At 45.5% G+C, this 22165-nt stretch overlaps 1 protein-coding gene across 3 annotated transcripts; it reads left to right on the top strand.

Annotated features, from left to right (window-relative positions):
* Positions 1-5765: 5765 nt before the first annotated feature.
* Positions 5766-20033, top strand: PANK2 (pantothenate kinase 2). 3 transcript variants are annotated; one of them, XM_082236727.1, is made up of 7 exons: positions 5766-6121; positions 11485-11837; positions 13976-14229; positions 15266-15442; positions 16355-16478; positions 18544-18669; positions 19404-20033. In XM_082236727.1, exons 1-7 carry the CDS (start codon positions 5884-5886, stop codon positions 19452-19454), a joined length of 1323 nt encoding a protein of 440 aa, XP_082092853.1. In that variant the 5' UTR covers positions 5766-5883; the 3' UTR covers positions 19455-20033. The 3 variants fall into 3 exon arrangements, with proteins under 3 accessions (XP_082092853.1, XP_082092855.1, XP_082092854.1); XM_082236729.1 differs by lacking the exon at positions 5766-6121 and having other exon boundaries at positions 11554-11688; XM_082236728.1 differs by lacking the exon at positions 5766-6121 and having other exon boundaries at positions 11555-11694.
* Positions 20034-22165: the final 2132 nt, after the last annotated feature.

Here is a 22165-nt window from a genome sequence, read left to right on the forward strand (position 1 = left end):
GTTTGACTCCCATTTCCTCTCCCGGGCGCAATGCTCTTCCCACCCAAGGGCAAAGCCTAAAATGTCTACCGTGGCCAAGACCTAGGAAAATAACTGCCTCATACTGGGTCAGGCCTATTCGTATTGTCTCTGCCACAACTTCTTCTTTTTTTTTTTTTTAAAAAAAAGATATTTATTAAGGATTTTAAACATTCAATTCACCAAACACATATAAAACCATCACCCAAATACAACAAACAAAGAAAAACAGAAAAAAGCAAAAAAAAGTAACATATAATAGAAAACATAGAACAAGATCAAATATCCAACAACCATATTTTCTTAACCTTTTGGACTTCCTCACATCTCCCATTCCTGCGTTCCCAATTATAAAACTTATAAACAGCAATTTATCACCTTCTTTCAACTCCTATTTTGTAATTTTCAAATATTATGTCTCCGACTTTAAATATTTTTATCAAATACTTAAATACTTAATCTAGACATAATGTTATTCCAAAAATTTATCTTTTTCTCAGATCTCACATATTCTCATATTTCTTTCAACTAAATTACTGGTGCCATGTTGCTTTCAGTCCTGCATCCTTCTTAACACTCATACAGTTTACAATGTTTTTGTAAATAGTCCTTGAACTTTTTCCAATCCTCTTCCACTGCCTCTTCTCCCAGGTCTCGGATTCTGCCAGTCATTTCTGCCAGTTCCATATAGTCTATCAGTTGCGTCTGCCATTCTTCCACGGTGGGCAGATCTTGGGTCTTCCAGTACTTTGCAATAAGTATTCTTGCTGCTGTTGTTGCATACATAAAGAAAGTTTGATCCTTCTTTAACACCCTCTGACCAACAATACCCAAAAGGAAGGCCTCTGGTTTCTTAGAGAAGGTATACTTAAATACCTTTTTAATTCATTGTATATCATTTCCCAGAAAGCCTTAACCCCAGGGCAAGTCCACCAGAGGTGAAAGAATGTTCCTTCAGTTTCCTTACATTTCCAACATTTGTTATCAGGCAGGTGATATATTTTTGCAAGCTTGACTGGGGTCATGTACCACCTATATATCATTTTCATAACATTTTATTTCAAGGCATTACATGCCGTGAACTTCACACCGGTGGTCCATAACCTTTCCCAGTCAGCAAACATAATATTGTACCCAATGTCCTGTGCCCATTTTATCATAGCTGATTTAACCGTTTCATCTTGTGTATTCCATTTTAACAGCAAGTTGTACATTTTTGTCTCTGCCACAACTTCATCCTTGAGAGATCTTGTGAATTTTTTATTTTTTATTTTTACTAGACCCTAAGGTCCATTAGCCAGAGCTGGTTACAAAATGGTGGCTCAGCCAGGTGGCCAGATCCTAAGAGCTGAGAAAAAGGATGCCTTTGAACAGTTGCTCAGCTTGGGAATCTGATCAGTACCAGAAGCAAGCCCTGAATCCACTCCTGCTGTTCCCACAAGCGTTCATTCATTTATTTCAACAAATTATATACCATTTATCTGAAGAAGTGTGCGTGCACACGAAAGCTCATACCCAGAACAAACTTAAGTTGGTCTCTAAGGTGCTACTGGGAGGAATTCTTTTATTTTGTTCCAACTATGGCAGACCAACACGGCTACCTACCTGTAACTACCATTCAACACCCTATTCTCTAAGCAGTGTACAGAAAGGCTCAAACTATACAATAAAGATAACATCAGTTAACAGCAATTCTGCTTTTGCTTTTCTTCTTCTTTGGTGATCACTCATAGCCGATTGTCTTCCATGAACACGGTCTTAACAGTGAGTCTGTAAGTGACTGTGGAGGCCAATTCTGGATCCACACGTCCTTCCACAGTGGGGACGTAGGTTTCCAGATGGGAGTTGATCCCAGTGAGGGTTTGCCAAGCGTGCCTTCCTCTTAGCGTGTTTCTCCCTTTCATCCCGAGTTCGAGTGTCTTCAAAGCCCATGACACTTTTGGTAAAGGCTGTTCTCCAACTGGAGCACTCGCAGGCCAGAGTTTCCCAGTTGTTGGTGTTTATACTACTTTTTTTAAGATTTGCCTTGACTTGAGAGAGTCTTTAAACCTCTTTTGTTGACCACCAGCATTACACTTTCCATTTTTAAGTCCTTTAGTGAGACACAAGGAACTCTCCAGGGCACCAAAGTCCTGCCCTCAATTTACTCAGCCGTCTTTTATTTCAGTATATATCTGAGATTTTACCAGGCAATGCATTCTCTGTAGAACTTTTCAGGACCAGTGTAATTGAGACGCAATGTGGCAGACTCCAGGACTGTCTTTTCCGGAAGTGGGGCAATGATACTAGCTGTGAATTTATTTATGGCATTAAATTTATATACTGCTCGATTGTAAAACAAAAACCTCAAAGCAGTTTACAAAGAGAATAAAACAAAATTACCAGTGAAAACAGTTAAAAACAATCATTCAAAACAAAGTAAAAATCAGCAATAAACTTAATACATTTTAAAGCAACATTCTACATGTCTGAGTACGAAGTCGGAGAATGATGAAAATCATCAAGCAGAGACTAGATACTATTTCCTTTTTTATGGGGTTCCTGTTTCACACTGGGCAGTTGCATCTCTGCAAGATGGTTTGGATTTCTAATGCAAAGCTGAATGTTACATTTCAGCAGGCTGCAGGGGTTGTTGTTTTTTGGTTGTTTAGTTACAGCTCAGTGTGTTTTGTGAGTTGAACCTGCACTTTCTTAGCCTGCTCCTGCGTTTATTATTATTAGTATTATTATTTACTGTGTGACCCACTTTTGTAATTTTATCAGCGGCAAAACCAGACGATGACCCAGTTAACAGGCTTCCAAGACAAATACTGACTCCGATAGACCAGCACTTTTGGAAACAGAACGGCATTGTCAGGGAGGGGAAAAAGAAAAAGCAGCGGTCAGAAGGTTTCAGCTAATGTTGTGGCGATTCCCAATAATCTATGTAAGTGGGTCAGTAGCTTAATGGTCACATCTATGCAGGGACATTCATGAAATATGGGAGGGGTGGGTGAGTTAAATCTGTCAGTGAGGCAGCAACAAGCATTTTCAAGACTATTTGAGAATGTCTGTTTGCTCTCTCTTAATTCAAGAAAAGATATTTAGTACATAGGTTGCCATATTTCCAAAAGTGAAAATCTGGACAAATCTGGAACATCCCCCCCCCAAAATTTGGGGCTTTTCTTGGATTTTTAAAACATTTAAAAACAAAACAAAACACCCTACTTGCCACACACCCAGGTTTTCTTGGATATTTTGCCCATTTAGCAAAAATCCGCCTGGATGCCATTTTGCAGCCCAATTCGTGGATGTGTCTGGGAAGACTCAGACATATGGCAGCCCTAACTTAGGAAAGCTCTTTTCATGTCTATTTTCATCTATTTCCCAATATAATATAATATAATTAATATAATATAATCCCCTATATGAATCAATGGGATGTACTGCCATCTAAGCACATGTTAGGATTGCAGCATTAGGAGCACAGCAGTGAAAAAGCCCTGCTGAAACTCTGTGGGATTTTCTTCTGAGCAAACATGCATCATCAGACAATAAAAATGGCTGTGGTAAAGGAAACCAATGAAATAAATGAATGTTCTGCACCAATATAAGCTGAATAATGCAGACATATGTGTATAAAGGTGCAGGCTGACATCCAGAAATTTAAGCCGCTAAAGGTTTTCTTGGAATGAAGACTGGCAGTGGGAAAAGATTTAGGTCCCAGTTGCCTGTGGGTTGGACTACTAAGAGTGCAGGAGCAGAGCTAGTAATTAAAAAAATAAATGTGATAATCATATTACTATTTTCAGCTGGATGTTGCAAATTTACACAAGGTATGGCTTCCACCTTATATTATTTTTAAATAGTTTTGTAAATTCATATTTCTAAAAGCTATATTACACAATTCTTCAAAGCGCACCCACAATTCATTTTTTTCCTCCTTTGCACAATCCTTCCAAGTCCTTTGGAGAGATTTATCCAGATGCTGGCAGACCGGAAATGGTTGGGGAAATGGTTTCTTGCAAAATATTTGTACCAATCCCCTGAACAGAAGAATGCCACAAGGCCCTTCATTTGTTACCAACACACATGGGAAGAAACAAGTTGCAGGTCTGGGTAAGGGAAGCAGTCAGCCTTCACATTTTTATTTCTCTCTCTAAATAAGGAAAGAGGCACAAATACAAGATGGGTGACACCTGGCTTGAGAGCAGTACATGTGAAAAGGATCTAGGACCACAAACTTGACATGAGCCAACAGTGTGACGCGGCAGCTAAAAAAGCCAATGCAATTCTGGGCTGCATCAATAGGAGTATAGCATCTAGATCAAGGGAAGTAATAGTGCCACTGTATTCTGCTCTGGTCAGACCTCACCTGGAGTACTGTGTCCGGTTCTGGGCACCACAGTTCAAGAAGGACACTGACAAACTGGAACGTGTCCAGAGGAGGGCAACCAAAATGGTCAAAGGCCTGGAAACGATGCCTTATGAGGAACGGCTAAGGGAGCTGGGCATGTTTAGCCTGGAGAAGAGGAGGTTAAGGGGTGATATGATAGCCATGTTCAAATATATAAAAGGATGTCACATAGAGGAGGGAGAAAGGTTGTTTTCTGCTGCTCCAGAGAAGCGGACACGGAGCAATGGATCCAAACTACAAGAAAGAAGATTCCACCTGAACATTAGGAAGAACTTCCTGACAGTAAGAGCTGTTCGACAGTGGAATTTGCTGCCAAGGAGTGTGGTGGAGTCTCCTCCTTTGGAGGTCTTTAAGCAGAGGCTTGACAACCATATGTCAGGAGTGCTCTGATGGTGTTTCCTGCTTGGCAGGGGGTTGGACTCGATGGCCCTTGTGGTCTCTTCCAACTCTAGGATTCTATGATTTGAATAAGCAAGAACATTCCTATAAGGGAATGGGATCACTCCTTATAAATTTTGCTCAAAGGTCTGGGAACACAGGAACCTGTCCCACAAGTGCCTGTTCAGCTTCTTTGATCTGCATAGTGTGTGCTTTTACAAGTGCTACGTAATGCACTCCCAGTGTAGCTGCACCTGCCCTTTGGAACTCCCTCTTGACATTAGGGCAGGTCCCCTCAAGATACATATGGGTAGGGGGAAGTGTTTCATTAGGGCTGGTGTGAGGATGAAGTGGGAAGGAAGCAATGCTGCATGCCGCCCTTGAGCTCATTGGTGATGAAAGGTGCGATATAAATGTAACCCTAATACACGTGAAACCACCACCTCATGTGCACGTCTGAATGCGCTAACTAGCGTTGCTGCATGTTTTACTGGAATAACGCTGTCAAGTGCTTTTTCCCCACACTCTTTGATGTTTATTTTCTTTTTCATCAATTTCCTCACTTGAAATCTGAACATGCTGACCCCCACCCCGCGCGCCCCAAATCTCTCCTTGCTGGGTAGCCATGGCTACCCGACGTGCCATTCGTCCGCTAGCTCCGCCCTTTGGTCGACATCCCTTCTTTCTCAGTGGAGGATAGGCCCGTCGCTCTCCCTTCCGGAGGAGCCGGTTGGCTACGACGATCCCGTTACACGTCCCCGCCTCTTGAGGCCCGTTGTACCTGTATTTGTGTGCGTGTGGGTTGGCTCCTTGAATCGGCGGCTTTTCATTGGCGGGATTCGTTCTCCCTTGCCATTCATTGGAGGGATTTGGATCTCTCTCTTTTTTGCGCCCACCCCTTGGAAGCCTTCGCAAAGCCGCATTGGACATCTTCGCCCGTCGCTCCGCGCAAGGAAAGCTCTGATTGGTAGGCGGTTTGCTTCTTCCCCCACCCCTCAAGGTTTCGAGGAGGGGAGGAGGCGGCGGCGGCGAAGGCGTTCGGCGCAAGCGCAGTGCCCGCCGTTTCCGCGGCGAATGGGGCCGCGCTGCGGATGGAGCCGCTGCAGAATGGAAGCGGCGAGGAGGGAGACGAGGCGAGGCCGCCGCCGGGCGCCATGGCTTCGGGGCGCGAGGCCGGACCCCCCGCGGAGCAACGGCTGAGGCGAAGCCCCGCCCCTGCGGCCCTGGCCGGGCGGCGGCGCAGCGGCGCCTCTGGAAAGGCGGAGGCCGAGGAGCGCGCTGGCCCCGCCCCCCGGCCGCGCCTCGACTCCCTCCGCAAGAACCGCCCTCGTGAGTGGCTGCTAGGGGGCGCCGGGGGCGGGGCTTGACCGGGAGGGGCGGGGCCTGGGAGAGGGGGAGGGGCCTCGCGGGGTTGGGGCGGGGCTCCCTATCAAATAGCTAGGCATGGCTTGAGCTTTCATTTATTATTAAAATTACATTAATTTCTGTTGGTTAAATTTGTATGAGATTTAATTATTTCATAAAATTTATACGCCGCTAGATTGTAAAAAACCTTGAAAAGATAAAATGAGGAACCATATTCTGCTCTTTTCAGGGTAGGTGAAGGTGCAAAAGGAGAAAGTAAAAGGGGGAAGGAGCTGACGGGGTATCATTGTTGCAAATGGGGTTCAAGGAACAGTGCCATAAGACTGCCTTTGTTGTGCAGTTGCGCATTGCAATTAATTCGAGCTGAAAGGGATGTTGACACTTATCTGCAGAAATCATGCCTGGTTTGCTGTGTTCAAAGGGTTGCTTTGTATATTTTCAGCGGCTCCCTATATCCCCCTTCACCAACTATCTGAATGTTAGGTTGATGAAATAATTACATAATTGCAAATCCTCCTGCTGCAGCTGATAAACTGCAAAGAAAATGGAGGCCCTGGCACAGGGGTTGGGAAAATTTGTTTCTTTGGTTTAGCTGCAGTTTTCTGCATCTCAGGACTGTTGCTTGTTTGAATGCTGTTAGTCATGCAAAAGATTCTGCTGGACACACAAGTCTGTGTGAATTGTGCTTGATCATTATTCACTCTGGGATACAGCTGGTAATCATGTTGCACATCTGCAAATACTATTTAGGCAGTTTCTGGGGTGACACTGGATGATGCAGTTCAATATGTACTGAAGGTTTAGGTTTTTTAAAGTGTGATTTGAAGTCATTTTGATAAATCTAGCCTTTCCTCACTTGCACCTGAGCATTTGGTATATAAGGTTCTCAGGAGTCTTTGCCACCTGAGAAGCAAAACATTTTGTTGGTAGGAATCTGGTCTACACAAAGCTACATATGCATGGCAGTTGTGATGGTGTCTTAATGGCTTTTTGTGCATGCTTAATGTCAGTCTAGGTACTCAGCACAGGTAGAAGCAAAACAAATGACTTTCCTTCTTGGAGGTTTTTAAGCAGAGGTTGGATGGCCATCTGTAATGTATTAGTTGAGATTCCTGCATTGTACAGTGGTACCTCGCAAGACGAAATTAATTCGTTCCGCGAGTTTTGTCGTCTTGCGATTTTTTTCGTCTTGCGAAGCACGGTGTCGGGAAAGTTTTGGAAAAGCTTCAAAAATCACCAAAGTCTTTAAAAACCTCAAAAAAGGCTACCACACCGCGTTCTATGAGTTGCTCCTCGAAGTCAAGTCGCAACTGTATTAACGGTGTTAAGAAAAAGGAAACAAACTTGCAAGATGTTTCCGTCTTGCTAAGCAAGCCCATAGGGAAAATCGTCTTGCGAAGCAGCTCAAAAAACAAAAAACCCTTTCGTCTAGCGAGCTTTTTGTCTTGCGAGGCATTCGTCTTGCGAGGTACCACTGTAGGGGGTTGGACTAGACAACCCTTGGATCCCTCCCAACAATATAATTCTATGATAATGCCTGATATGAGACACATATCTATAAAAATATATTTTAAAAAGGTATGTAACACAAGTTGTTCATATGGTCATGCTTTTCGGATGCCAGATTATCGTCTTGCAATGAACTACTCTATTCCCAACTTTTGAATGAAAAGTGTAATGCCGGTGGACAACAAAAGAGGTTTAAAGACACTCTCAAGGCAAATCTTTAAAAATGTAGTATAAATACCGACAATTGGGAAACACTGGCCTGCGAGCGCTTCAGTTGGAGAACAGCCTTTACCAAAGGAGTCATGGGCTTTGAAGACACTCGAACTCAGGACACAAGAGAGAAATGTGCTAAGAGGAAGGCACGCTTGGGAAATCTACACCGTGATAGCCTGGAAACCCATGTCCCCACTGTGGAAGGAAGTGTGGATCCAGAATTGGCCTCCATAGTCACGTACGAATACACCGTTAAAACCGTATTCATGGAAGACAATCTTACTCGGCTACGAGTGATCGCCAAAGAAGAAGAATGAGACACAGTTCCTATAAAAATGCTGCTCCTATAAAAGAAATGGAGCCCCTTTCATAAAAGTCCCTCCCTCAAAGAAATGCAATGCAGCTGGGTCTGTTTTTCCTGCTATTAAAAAAAGAAAAGAAAAAAGGTCTAGCCAGTGGAACGTCACAAAGCAGATATATTGCAGGCCTTCAGTGGAGGCCAGCTTGTGGGATGAATTCATTTTATACGTGAGACAGGATTGGAGTAACTGAGCCTGAAAGTACAATGGCTGCAAGTCATTATCCTTACCTTCTGCCAAGAAAATGTCTTGGTTGGAGATAGTATCCCTTTCCACCCCACCATCCTCATGCAGAATTGATTTGTGCTCCAGCACTGGCTAGGCGGAGATCACACATCCTAAAACAGAGAGGCCGGGAGATCATGGGGATCCTGACAGTGGAAGTTGCTAGTTCTTGCCAGTCCCCTCCCCCCCACGAGACTTCAAAGGCACATGCAGTAGTGTTTTTTGTGTGTAAAAGAATCTGGAAGACAAGTTATTTTAAAAACGAATATTTTGTATAAGTGTAAGTTGTGCAAGGGACGTGGGTGGCGCTGTGGGTTAAACCACAGAGCCTAGCACTTGCCGATCAGAAGGTCAGCGGTTCGAATCCCCGCGATGGGGTGAGCTCCTGTTGCTCGGTACTTGCTCCTGCCAACCTAGCAGTTCGAAAGCACGTCAAAGTGCAAGTTGATAAATAGGCACCGCTCCGGCGGGATGGTAAACGGCGTTTCCGTGCACTGCTCTGGTTTGCCAGAAGCGGCTTAGTTGTGCTGGCCACATGACCCAGAAGCTGTACACCGGCTCCCTCGGCCAATAAAGCGAGATGAGCACCGCAACCCCAGAGTCGTCCTTGACTGGACCTATGGTCAGGGGTTCCTTTACTTTTAAGTTGTGCAAGACCAAAATTGTGGTCTTTGGGAAACATAGCCCCAGATTCAAATGGAAAGTGGACCAGCAGGAATCTGGAGTAAGCGTGTTCCTTTATAGACACAGTCGTGGAAGGGACATTTGATTTGTAAGTCGCTTTTCCCCTCTGTGATGTCCTCTCCTGTCTCCCATGTTACTAGGACTTGGAGTCGACCAACGAAGTTGACTGCTGGGGGACTCGGGACAAACAAAGCAAGGAACTTCTTTACACAGCACATGATGAAACTATGGAATTGACTGCAATGGCTGTCAGCTTGCGTGTGGCTTTAAAAAGGGGATTAGATCAATCCATGGAGTCTAAAGCTATCAGTGACTGCTAGTCGTGATGGCTGTGTTCCTGCCTCCAGTCTCAGAGGCCCTAAGACAGTGGTCAGCAAACTTTTTCAGCAGGGGCCGGTCCACTGTCCCTCAGACCTTGTGGGGGGCCGGACTATATTTTTTTTTTGGGGGGGGGAATGAACAAATTCCTATGCCCCACAAATAACCCAGAGATGTATTTTAAATAAAAGCACACATTCTAATGTAAAAACACCAGGCAGGCCCCACAAATAACCCAGGGGTGCATTTTAAACAAAAGGACACATTCTACTCATGTAAAAACACGACCGTCCACGGGCTGGATTTAAAAGGCGATTGGGCCGCATCCAGCCCCCGAGCCTTAGTTTGCCTACCTGTGCCTCATGCCTCTGAATGCCAGGTGCTGGAAATGACAGTGGGAGAGGGCTGCTGGCGTCTAGCCCTGCTTCAGCTGGATAGCTCAGTTGGTTAGAGCATGGTGCTGATAATGCCAAGGTTTCAGGTTCAATCCCCATAAGGGACAGCTGCCTAGTCTTGTATTGCAAGGGGTTGAACTAGACTGGGGTTTCTCAAACTTGGGAGTCTCCAGTTGTTTTTGGACTACAGTTCCCATCATCCCTGACCACTGGTCCTGCTAGCTAGGGATGATAGGAGTTGTAGTCCAAAAACAGCCGTGGCCCTGCCAACCACTGGTAAGTGGCTCCACCAAGAAAATTACTGCAAGGCAATGTTGCCCTTGAAATGTTCTTCACCTTTTTTAAAATAATGGCCTCTTAAATGCCTGTAAATCTACGAAGCAGCATTTCTGAAATTCTTAGAAATAGTCCATCTTGTACCTCTTCTGTACGTGGCCGCAGAGGAAGTGAGGGAGAATGCATTTCTCATTCTGGCAAATGTACTTAATGCTTCTAACTTCCACTGTTCTTATGCTAGAACAGCAACAAGTACTTCTTAACACGGCCATTAATATGTGCTTGGGGTAGTTCCCTGAACTGTTGCTTCAGCTTTGATTTTGAGAAACCGGTGACCTGGTAACATCACTTGCAACCACTTTGATTCTGGTTTACTGACTTTCTCACCAATAGCATGGTTTTTTTGGGGGGAGTAATCTGGAGGGGTATTTATAGTTTACAGTCGCTATCTGTAGTGCTATTTATTTTAATGAGTTAGTCAGGAACAGCTGGTTGGTATATATGGATTTATAAACCATGTACGTTTAGCTAATGGGCAGGCCTTGCTGGGTCAGAAGTTTGGGTATAAATGTAAAAACAAAGAATGGTTCAAATTAGTTACTTATAGAAGGCATTTCCAGCCTTGAACATTGGAATGTATCTTCCACACCTGGCTTTGGTAATAAAACTAGTCGTTTTGTCTGCGGAGGATGTTAATACATTCTGTTGGTTTTGTATTTGATGTGTGTTTTGTGCACTGCAAGCCTTTTTTCCTTTCCACTCAGCTTCCCAACGCTCAGCCTTCTTGCCCACCCCCAACTTCCTTTCTCTTACGCATTTGCAGTTCTTTCCCTAATGTGGCAGAAGCCATGTGGCTTTGCCAAGTTTCTAATTCATGTGTTGATGCTAGAATGTATGTGAACATTCTGCGGTGTCATGACAGTTCAGTGAGTGGTTGGGGTGAGCCCTTGTCAACTGGGGGCGGCAACTGGGTTTTATTTTTATTTATTAAATTTGTATACCGCCCTTCATCCGTTGATCTCGGGGCAGTTCACAGCATAAAATTGCAAAATCAGTTTAGTCTCTTTAGAAATGTACAGTGGATGCTCGGGTTGCGAATGTGATCCGTGTGGGATGCACGTTCGCAACCCGCATCTGCACATGCGCGGGTTGTGATTCGGTGCTTCTGCGCATGCGCAAAGCATGATTTAGTGACTGCTGAAACCCGGAAGTAACCCATTACGGTACTTCCGGTTTCGGCAATCTGCAACCCAAAAAAACACAACCTGAAGCGGCTGTAACCCGAGGTATGATTGTATAATAAAACACCACCCTTGTAATGATCCCTTTTCTCCCTTATTCCTTTCAGTCTTTCCTTGGTTTGGCTTGGATATTGGAGGGACCCTGGTGAAGCTTGTGTATTTTGAACCAAAAGACATCACCACGGAGGAAGAAGAGGAGGAAGTGGAGAACCTGAAGAGCATTCGGAAATACCTGACCTCCCACACTGCCTATGGCTCTACAGGCATTCGGGATGTTCACCTTGAGCTAAAGGACCTTATGCTGTGTGGACGTAAAGGCAATCTGCACTTTATACGCTTCCCTACTCATGACATGCCTGCTTTTATTCAAATGGGCAGCGAAAAGCACTTCTCAAGCCTCCACACTACCTTATGTGCCACAGGAGGTGGAGCATATAAATTTGAGCAGGACTTTCGCACAGTATGCAATTTTTGGCTTATATATTTTTAAGCTGCTATAGCGCATGGTTAAAGCTTGCAGAACAGAGGTGCTGCACGTCTTCATAACCTCTGCAGCAACTCTCTTTTGTAATGCTGTTTCCTGATTTGAGTGTAAGGGCAGTGTGAAGTTGGTCTCTGCCAGGTGTGGGAAACCTTTGGCCCGATAGATGTTGCTGAAGTACAACTCCCATCATCCCTGGCCATTGACCATGCTGGTTGGGGCTGATGGGAGTTGTAGTTCAGCAGCATTTGAAGGGCTGGATCTACACTGATATGAAAAATGCTATAAAAATGCTTTAAAATTTAGCTCTCAATGCAATTGACCATTGGTGATGGATTGCTGCTCTACAGCTTCCTCTGTCATCACATTTTTATAATGCCTTTATAATTAACCAGTGTAGCCAAGGCCCTGGTTTGCTAGATGCAAACTTTAACCTTGTTCTTGCATTCCATGAAACAAAACTTCCATGAGAAAAACTCTGTGAGCAAGATGATTCTGCCAGCTATTGCTGCTCCATCATTGCCATCTCTTCGGGATCTTAACACTGCCTTCATCAGCCTCTGTTGCTCTCTAGGTATTTGGGACTACAACTCCCATTGCCGTGTGCAGATAGCAGTTGTAGTCCAAAATATCTGGAAAGCACCAGGTTGGTGAAGGCTGGCTTAATGTAGGACAGCTGACTGAAGAGTTTGTATTGTACTGATTGTATTTTTTTTAAAAAAAATGATATTTATTGGAAAAACATTTTTTAAAGTTACAAAAGAAAAACAAAATAGAAAAAAAGAAAAACAAGCCACTTCCAACCATACATATACAAATTCAAAATAAGAGAGGGGGGGAAAAAACAAAAATACACCACAAACATTTAAAAACAAATCCATTATTCTCAACTCCTCAACTATCATTATCCTCTTTCCTTGACCTCCTCCTCCTCCCCTTCCTTGTATCCTGGTTGTTAATTGTCACAGCAAATCCTTTCCATATGTATTGTACTGATTGTAGTGGTGACTGTGATAACTTAGTCCAAGCTGCATGCTTCCCTGGCTTCACCATTGGGTTGCAGGTTTGGTGTGTGCACAAATGCTGCTGCTCAGAACCGTGTTAGAAACGCTTTCTTAGGTAACCAAAGACAAGTGAGGGGGAAAGCAGTGAAAGGAGTTCCTTTGCCTCCTCTCCATGTCTGCTTCAGCAGCTGTTCTTCATTCATTAGGCAGGGGTGCTGGTTTACGGCATGCCTGTGATTTCACTGTGAATCATAGAATTTAGGTCTATTAAACAGACCTTTGCTTCTCAGCTGCTTCCTCCCTCGTTCTAAACAAAAAAAGGATTGTATCTCATACATGCTGGGAAGGATGAGTGTTGATGGTTAAATGTGGGCTAATTTAACAATCAGCTCTCATCCTTTCCAGCGTCTTTGAACTACGTTTCTCTATCTCTTTTGTTTTTGTTTACATCATTAGATATTTCCTGTTTTTTGTGTGTGTTTCTTCTATTGTCCCGCCCATCCTGTTTTTCAGTTTCCAGAGATTAAACCTTCATGAAATCAGACTTCAGCGCTGTGGCTAAACTTCAGAGTAGCTACTGGTGTTCGGTTTCAGAGAGCCTAAATCATAAACATATCCTCCGTGAGGGCTGCAGTTCCTTTGCCTAATGGCTGTTTACCCCATTTCTCCATTTGCCTCAACTCGTTTGCAGTTACTGGACTTGGCTTATTTTATTAAGCTATTTTTACCCAGCATTTCCCAGGGCCCTTAGAGATGCTTTAAAACACATACAATTCATAAAAAGCAATAGAATCACCGGTCAGCTTACAATAAGCATGCCCCCCCCCCCAATAACCCACCTTTAATCAAAGCAAATAATTGTTTGCAGGTTTAGCAGACTGGCATAGATTTGAATAAGCCCTTTTTGCTAGCATTGATGGTGGTGAACTTTCAGGCTTTGCCATTTCTAATACTGAAACTCAAAGGGTTCTCATTTGTGGTTGGCCGGTGTTTCTAAGTGCTGAGAGAGAATGGAAGGGGGGTGGGACCTGTAAGCTGCTTGATGAAACCCTCCAGGCATTCCTTGGAGTGATTCAATATCTAGTTTTCTTCAAAGCTTGTTTCTCCAAACAGGTGAGTGACCTCCAGCTTCGCAAAATGGATGAACTGGACTGCCTTATTAGAGGAGTGCTGTACATTGATTCGGTTGGGTTCAACGGACACTCGGAGTGCTACTATTTTGAGAGCCCAACTGATCCCGAGAAGTGCCAGAAGCTCCCCTTCAACTTGGAGAACCCTTACCCTCTTCTGCTGGTGAACATTGGCTCCGGGGTCAGCATCCTGGCCGTCTATTCTAAAGACGATTACAAGCGGGTGACTGGGACCAGGTGAGCTTTAAAAGCGTAATGCTTTCCCTTTCAGATCTGCTAAGCAAGTCGGGTCCACGAATCAAGTGACTTGCAGTCCATGTGCATGGCTAAGAGATACCTCTGGTGTCACGGTGCGGCTGTGTCATGTACAGTGGTACCTTGGGTTAAGAACTTAATTCGTTCTGGAGGTCCGTTCTTAACCTGAAATTGTTCTTAACCTGAGGTACTACTTTAGCTAATGGGGCCTCCCACTGCACTGCCGCCACACGATTTCTGTTCTTATCCTGAAGCAGAGTTCTTAACCCGAGGTACAGTGGTGCCCCGCAAGACGAATGCCTCGCAAGACGGAAAACTCCCTTGACGAAAGAGTTTTCCGTTTTGCAGGTGCTTCGCAAAACGAATCTCCTATGGGCTTGCTTCGCGAGACGACAATGTCTTGCGAGTTCCTGCTGGTTTTTTTCCCCTTTCCCCCCCTTTTTCTAAGCCGCTAAGCCGCTTATCAGCTGATCCGATCAGCAGATAAGCCGCTAAAAGCCTCTAATAGCGCTAATCCGCTAATCCTTCAATGGGCTTGCTTCGCAAGACGAAAAAAACGCTAGACGAAGGGAATCACAAAACGGATTCTTTTCGTCTTGCGAGGCACCACTGTACTACTTCCGGCTTAGCAGATTCTGTAACCTGAAGCATCTGAACCTGAGGTACCACTGTAGCTGCTGAGGCTGCAGTTCTGTTCATCTGGCAGCAAGGCCTATTTACCACAATGGGACTTATTTTGGAGAAAACATGCCTCAGGTTTAGCTGCAAACGTGTCATCTGCTCCCTTTTCTCTGTGAGGATGTAAAAAAATAAAGGATTTTGCCACGTCCTCACATCCCTCATGAGGCTAGCGTGGAGGCCTGTGCCGTGACGTTGTCTGTTATAACTAGTTAACTTCATTTCTGCTGGGTTAAATCACAGGCGTCTTGTCCTGCAAGTTGTTGGTCTTCTCATCCCCCTCTACCCAACGCTTTTGCAGGATGGTAGAAGTGATTTGTGCGTCTTGTTTGTTTGCTAGCCTTGGAGGAGGAACCTTTTTTGGTCTCTGCTGCCTGCTGACTGGCTGCTCCACCTTTGAAGAGGCCCTCGAAATGGCAGCCAACGGGGACAGCACCAAAGTGGACAAACTAGTGCGGGACATTTACGGAGGAGACTATGAGAGATTTGGGCTTCCCGGTTGGACGGTAGCATCCAGGTAAGGCCGCACCTGGTGTTTCAGTAGGGGGCATGAGGCAGCTTGAATAACTTTTCCCCATCTCTTTGGTTTTGGCAACCTGGGAAAAGGTGGCTTCTGAATGAGCCTCTGAATGTCAGTTTTGGGGAATTGCAAATTGGGAGAGCACTGTTGAGCTCATGTCCTTGCAGGCTTCCAGTTGGCTACTGCAGACTAGATGGGTCTCTAGTCTCACTCTGCCATGAACCTTCCTTAAGTTTTTATGTTTTTAGCTATTGTAGTGCACTGCATTTAATTTTTTTGCTCGCCCAGAGCCATTTGACATGGGGTAAGCTAAGAATCAGACAAACGAAAACTTGTGTCAACCCTGAAACAGAGCAGCAGTTGTCTTTATTTTGCTTCAGATGAATGAGCATAGGAAGTACCAATAGGACCCAAGAGAAGAATTGTGTCTCTAAGGTTCTTATGCCCATATTCCCCAGTTTATAGACTGCTGGCTTCCTCAGGCTTGATGAGCCTGTCTTGTAGCCTGTGGAAGTGTGGGCTTGGAAGAGGGAAGTGAATCAGGCATGGGACTAGCCCAACTTTCACTCCAGTGCCACTTTTAACCGGCAAGGGGCTTCAGCTCAGCACCTGAATGCATGGAAATTCACACTTGATCCTGAGGGTGTTGGGTAGCAACTCTTGGAAAAGCTTCTATGGACCCAGTAGAATAGACTTGCTCCCACGAAAGGTGGTGGACTACCCTTCCTTAGAGGTTTTTAAGCTGAGGCCAGATGGCCGTCTGTCAAGGATGATTCAGTGGGTTGGACTAGATGACGCTTGGGTCCCTTCCAACTCTGATTCTAGGAACTGAAAGTTGGCAATCCCGTATGTTTCTCATGTAAATGGATTTTTAGGTGGGGGAAAAATTGTGCACAATTTTCTGTCCAGCTTTGGAAACATGATGAGCAAGGAGAAGCGAGAGGCAGCTAGCAAGGAAGACTTGGCAAGAGCGGCTTTGATCACCATCACGAATAACATCGGCTCCATAGCACGGATGTGTGCGCTTAATGAGGTATGGAAAGAGAGGAGCCGGGGAGCCAGTCAAGGGAAGTGTGCGCTTTTCAGTTCCTCACGGTCCTGTTGGTGGGGGCTGGGAATGCCTTCTGAAAGCATTATCTGTCTTGTTGTGGTCTGTTGTGAATGAGCAGCCAACTGTTTTGTGCTTCCCACTTTGCTCCTCTCCTGCCATGAGCTGGAGAAATAAACCAGGAATCTTTGGTTTCCCATTACATCTGAACGAAAGATGGTGGTTGGCTGCTCATTTACAAACCACAGTCAGCAAACTGCCCCTTAAGCTGTGGTTTGTGGTTGGCTCGCTGACTGTGGCTTCTTAGGGAGTAGCAAGCCAGGATCCCTGCTCTGCATGTTTCCCGCCTTCCTTTCACACGGGGGGGTGTTTAGGGTTGGAGGGAGCAAAGTGAGAATGATCAGGCAGCATGCACAATAAACACTGATAAACCAGAGAGTCTGGCTTAGCGTTGTGTGTGAATGTGAACAATGAGTAAAGAGCTGTCCTTTTGCTCCGGTGAGCAGTGAGAATTTCTGATGCTGAGGCCCCGCACTGCACCATGGTCCAGCAATGCCCCTGAGCCACTTCCTGTTGCTGTCGAGATGTGCTGGGCAGCATTGACTAGGGATATTGTAAACCTGTTCCAAACCAAGCTAAATAACGTTTCCAGGTTTTCGATGAACCCCACTGTTAGATTGTAAACAGTACAGAGGGTACTGTTTTCTGAGGGTAGTCAGGAGAGACAGACAGGAGGATCTTTGGAGTCACTGCTGCTTCTAAAAGGGATAAAACTCCCTCTCGAGGCTGAGGACTTCAGCCGAGGAAAAGGGAGCAGGCCAGGAAGTAAGCTGTCTTGCAGCAAGAATCGCTCCTCCTATCCCAGCTTATTGCGTGGCATTACCTGAGCTTGGTGCTTTCAGCTTCTTTACAGTGCTGCCTTGTTGCAATCATGTCAAGCAGCATTGTACAGGGCTATGAAAGAGCCAGGCCCTCTCATCTTTTGCCTTGGGGCGTCGGTGGCGCAGCAAGGAAGGCTAGCATCCCTGCCACTGTAACCCATCGCCTGATATAACAGCAGCTCCAAAGAGAAGCCTTTGGGGGACACTCAGAGGAGGTGTGCAGGATAATTGGAAAACCAGAGGCAAAGGTGACACTGTGGTAGGAAAGGGTTAGAGGAGGAAAGTGGTAACAGCCAGGACTTCAGCTTTACCTGATCTCAATTGCCTGCCTTCACCCCAGGTCTTAAGGTGAGTCGCTGATGCAGAAGTTCTTTCTGCAAGGTAGCTTGCACAATAGATATTGTGCTGACTTATTTCTCCTCTAGGATGTGAACTTCACACCACCCTACCCACCGTTGACCACTCCAGTCGCCCTCTCTTACTGGGCACAGCTTCTCCAGTTCTCTCTCCACTGTTCCCCACTTGCGAAAGCAAACATGCCACCACCTTCACAGCAGGCGCCCTGACAGTTAATATTCTGTGACTTACACTTGCTCATCAGCAGCAGCTCAGCCAGGGAATAATGCAGGACGTTGAAGGCCACCAATCTTAAACGTTTTCTGTCCATAGGATGAAAACCAGCAGAAACCCCCAGGAATCAACTGTTCAGTTATTTTGCTCAAACGTCTCTTCTGTGATGCCTGACCCCCCACTTCATTATCTCATTCTCTATCCTAGCTTGTCCCATTTTGCTGCAACTAATTTCCACACCGCAATCTGTTCTCTCCCATCTGGACCAGGCTTGCACTCTCTAATAATTGCTTGCCTCCTGAGCCTGGTGCTAACTTGGAAATGCAAAGCAGTGCAAAGTGGGGCTCAGGGGATATGATGCTCTTAACTAACTTAAACTACTGGGAAATGTTGGTCTTGAGTGAGACACGAATGCAAGAATGGACTACAGCTCCAGCCAGCTGGGACTGATGGGAGTTGTAGCCCAACGACACTGGGGGCTGCACTAGCTTGGCAAAGGCTAAACTAAATGAAAGAAATGGCAGGGTGCATGTTTTAAGTGTGTTTGTTACTGTGAACAGAGATGTCAAGAGTCTTAACACTCCTTCCCCCTCTTGCAGAACATTAATCGGGTGGTTTTCGTGGGGAACTTCTTGCGTATCAACACAATCTCGATGAAGTTTCTGGCGTATGCTTTGGATTATTGGTCAAAGGGGCAGTTGAAGGCCCTGTTTCTGGAACACGAGGTAGAGTCACACTTCCTCCCTCCCCCCCCCCGAACTATAGCCAAGGCAGGGTAGCGTGGGTGGTAAGTATCCTGCAAATAGATTGTCCACTGTTTCCATCTTTTGAATAAATGAAAGGCGGGGGGGGACGGGGGACGGGACCTGTTTCCATCTTTTATTTCAGTGCTGTGGCTCTCATAATCTGACAGTTCAATAATCCTGAAACTCTCTCTTTGTAATTATTATAATAATTAACTGGATTTACAGCTTAACTATCCTGAGGATGCAGGGCAGTGAATAGCAATTTAGTAGGTCATATAAAAGGAGCAAAGAGGGGAGGAGGTGGGGTAATACCCAGATGTGTGTGTGTGTGTGTGTGTGTGTGTGTGTGTGTGTGTGTGTGGGAAAGAGAGAGAGAGAGAGAGAGAGAGAGAGAGAGAGAGCGCTGAACTTAATAAAAAGAAGCCTCCCCCCCCCCACTGAAAGCAAGTAGTTCATCTGAATATGAGGGGCTTGTGAGGGGGGACTCGGCCAATCTCAAAGGGCGTGACAGGGTCCTTGCCTGCCTTCCTGGCTCGGTGTGGTCACACATAGTGGTGTTTCCCCCCCCCCTTTCTTTTTAAAGGATATCTAATCAAACAACCATCACTTTAAAATCAAAGTAATGAGTAGGCCGATCTTGATCTTTGGGGCAAGTGTATTTTGACAAGCAATCTGATCCTTTGCATCTGTGGTGGTTTCGTTTTTTTAAACAGGGCTACTTTGGAGCAGTTGGAGCTCTTTTGGAGCTTTTGAATACATCCTGATTCGAAGTGGAGCCTGGGCCCAGGTTTTGCTGCTGGCAACGTCTACACCAAAGGGAACATCTCTGTTCATTCAGCTTTATTTGTGGGGGGGGGGCGGTCTTGTCTGTTTGACAAATAACAGGAAGAAATAGTGAGTGACCTCAGCGATCAGTGCCGAAAAGGACAAAGGTGTGTGTGCTTTTTAAATAGCATAATCTGAATATAAACTAGTTTGTAAGAAGCCTATATCTGTTTATGCGAACTGTATTTGTCTTGCCTCTGGTAAAATACACGTTCAATCAGTCTTGCTTTGAGCAGCTCATGCCGTTAGGCGGCTGAGACGGGGTCAGGGGCATGGGTGGTACAGGTTGTGCTATTCTGAAAACCAGCCTTTGCCAGCCTGGTACCCCTGTAAGTTTTGGACAGCAGCTGCTGTTTTTGGAGGACACTAGGTTGGCGGAGGCGGCTCAAAACCTATTTTTAAGTTCTGTTTTTTTAACTTTCTAATCTTGTATGGACTCTTATTAATTTTCATCATAGCACTGAAATGTGTAGAATATGAAAACACACTTGAGATATTAAATCTATTTTTAAAAAGAACAGTGTGCAGCCTTATTGCCTTGAAGAAAATTGCTTTCCTGCTTGTGTTCATGTAAATAAATTGGGGAGAAGGAAGGGGATCTGGGGAAGAGAAGGATTTAAGCCTGCATTCCCAGTTACGGCGACACAACCTGTCACCTTCCTTCTTCTGAAGATGGGGAGGGTGGGGATCAGAAGCTACCTTTTCGGGCTGAAAGTGGGCACCAAGCTGAGCCCATCGTGTAGCCTAGAGTCACTCTAGTTCCCAGAATGTTAATGGACTACAACTCCCATCACCCCTGACCATTGGCTAAGATTACTGGGGCTGATGGAATTTGTAGTCCAACAACATCTGGGGACCCAAGGTCAAAGAAGATGGCTCTAGATCAGGGTTTCCCAGACTTAGGTCTCCAGTTGTTTTTGGACTACAATTTCCATCGTTCCTGACCACTGGTCCAGCTAGCTAGGAATGATGGGAACTGTAGTCCAAAAATAGCTGGAGATCCAAGTTTGGGGAGCCTTGCTCTAGATCACACTTCAGAAGATATGCTTTCCCTTGTGCCTTGGAAGTACTTTTTTTTTCTTTAGCAAGGCAGCAACGTGCCCAGCAGAAACAGGCATGAGTACATCTCTGATCCCATGCTGCAGCCTAGACTGCAGACTCTCCTCCTTGTACCATCGCATACCAAAGATCCAGGCTGCCACTGCTACCTGAGGCCCGCGAGCTGTAGATGGACCACCTGTGGGTTGCGTGACCCAGTTATTGGGCATTTGTTGTAGTTGTTACAAGCAGAATTTACATGCTACCTTTCATTTCAAGAAGAAATGCCAAGGCAGTTCACAAATAAATAAAAGCCGACAGCATCATAACAAGGATGAAACAAAAAATACAGCTGCCTGTAATTAAAACACATAGTAAAACAAGTACATAAAACACCAGTAATTAACATCCTTTGAAGCAGCAAGGCAAGAGATGAAGGAAACGTGTGTCTAAATAGGTGAGTCTTCAAAAGCCCACGGAATGCCAATACTGATGGGGCCTCTGGCATTTCCATAGCAATTCTAGGTTGGGTGCATGTGCAGGCTGACTCACAGTTCTCAAATTCCCTACCAGTTGTAACTATAAAAAAGGCACAGAAAAGAATTGTGGGCTTTTGGTTTAACGGGCAGGAGATCTTTTTTTGAGCGAGATGGTAGGAGTTTTTAAGCACTGAACACTTCCTGGTCCTGAATGGGGTAACTGTGCCCCTGAAGGACCAGGTGCGCAGCCTGGGAGTCATTTTGGACTCACAGCTGTCCATGGAGGCACAGGTCAAATCTGTGTCCAGGGCAGCTGTTTACCAGCTCCATCTGGTACGTAGGCTGAGACCCTATCTGCCTGCGGACTGTCTCGCCAGAGTGGTGCATGCTCTGGTTATCTCCCGCTTGGACTACTGCAATGTGCTCTACGTGGGGCTACCTTTGAAGGTGACTCGGAAACTACAACTAATCCAGAATGCAGCAGCTAGACTGGTGACTGGGGGCGGCCGCCGAGACCATATAACACCGGTCTTGAAAGACCTACATTGGCTCCCAGTACATTTCTGAGCACAATTCAAAGTGTTGGTGCTGACCTTTAAAGCCCTAAACGGCCTCGGTCCAGTATACCTGAAGGAGCGTCTCCACCCCCATCGTTCTACCCTGACACTGAGGTCCAGCGCCGAGGGCCTTCTGGCGGTTCCCTCATTGCGAGAAGCAAAGCTACAGGGAACCAGGCAGAGGGCCTTCGCGGTAGTGGCGCCCGCCCTGTGGAACGCCCTTCCAGCAGATGTCAAAGCGATAAACAACTACCTGACATTCAGAAGACATCTTAAAGGCAGCCCTGTTCAGGGAAGTTTTTAACGTGTGATATTTTAGTGTATTTTTGGTTTCTATGGAAGCCGCCCAGAGTGGCTGGGGAGGCCCAGCCAGATGGGCGGGGTATAAATAATAAATTATTATTATTCCTCCAAGCATTGATTATAAAAATAATTTCCCGAATTGCTTGTTTTGTTGATGAACCATCCAGATGCTAACAGTAGGCAATTGAAACGCTTGACTCCCACTGCGAGAACACTGGGTGATTCTTCCCTCTTGTGCTACCTTGATGAGCATGGGGGCCACACACTTAGTCT

Source organism: Podarcis vaucheri (assembly GCF_965113315.1).
Source record: "Podarcis vaucheri genome assembly, chromosome: 9".
Lineage (NCBI taxonomy): Eukaryota > Metazoa > Chordata > Lepidosauria > Squamata > Lacertidae > Podarcis > Podarcis vaucheri.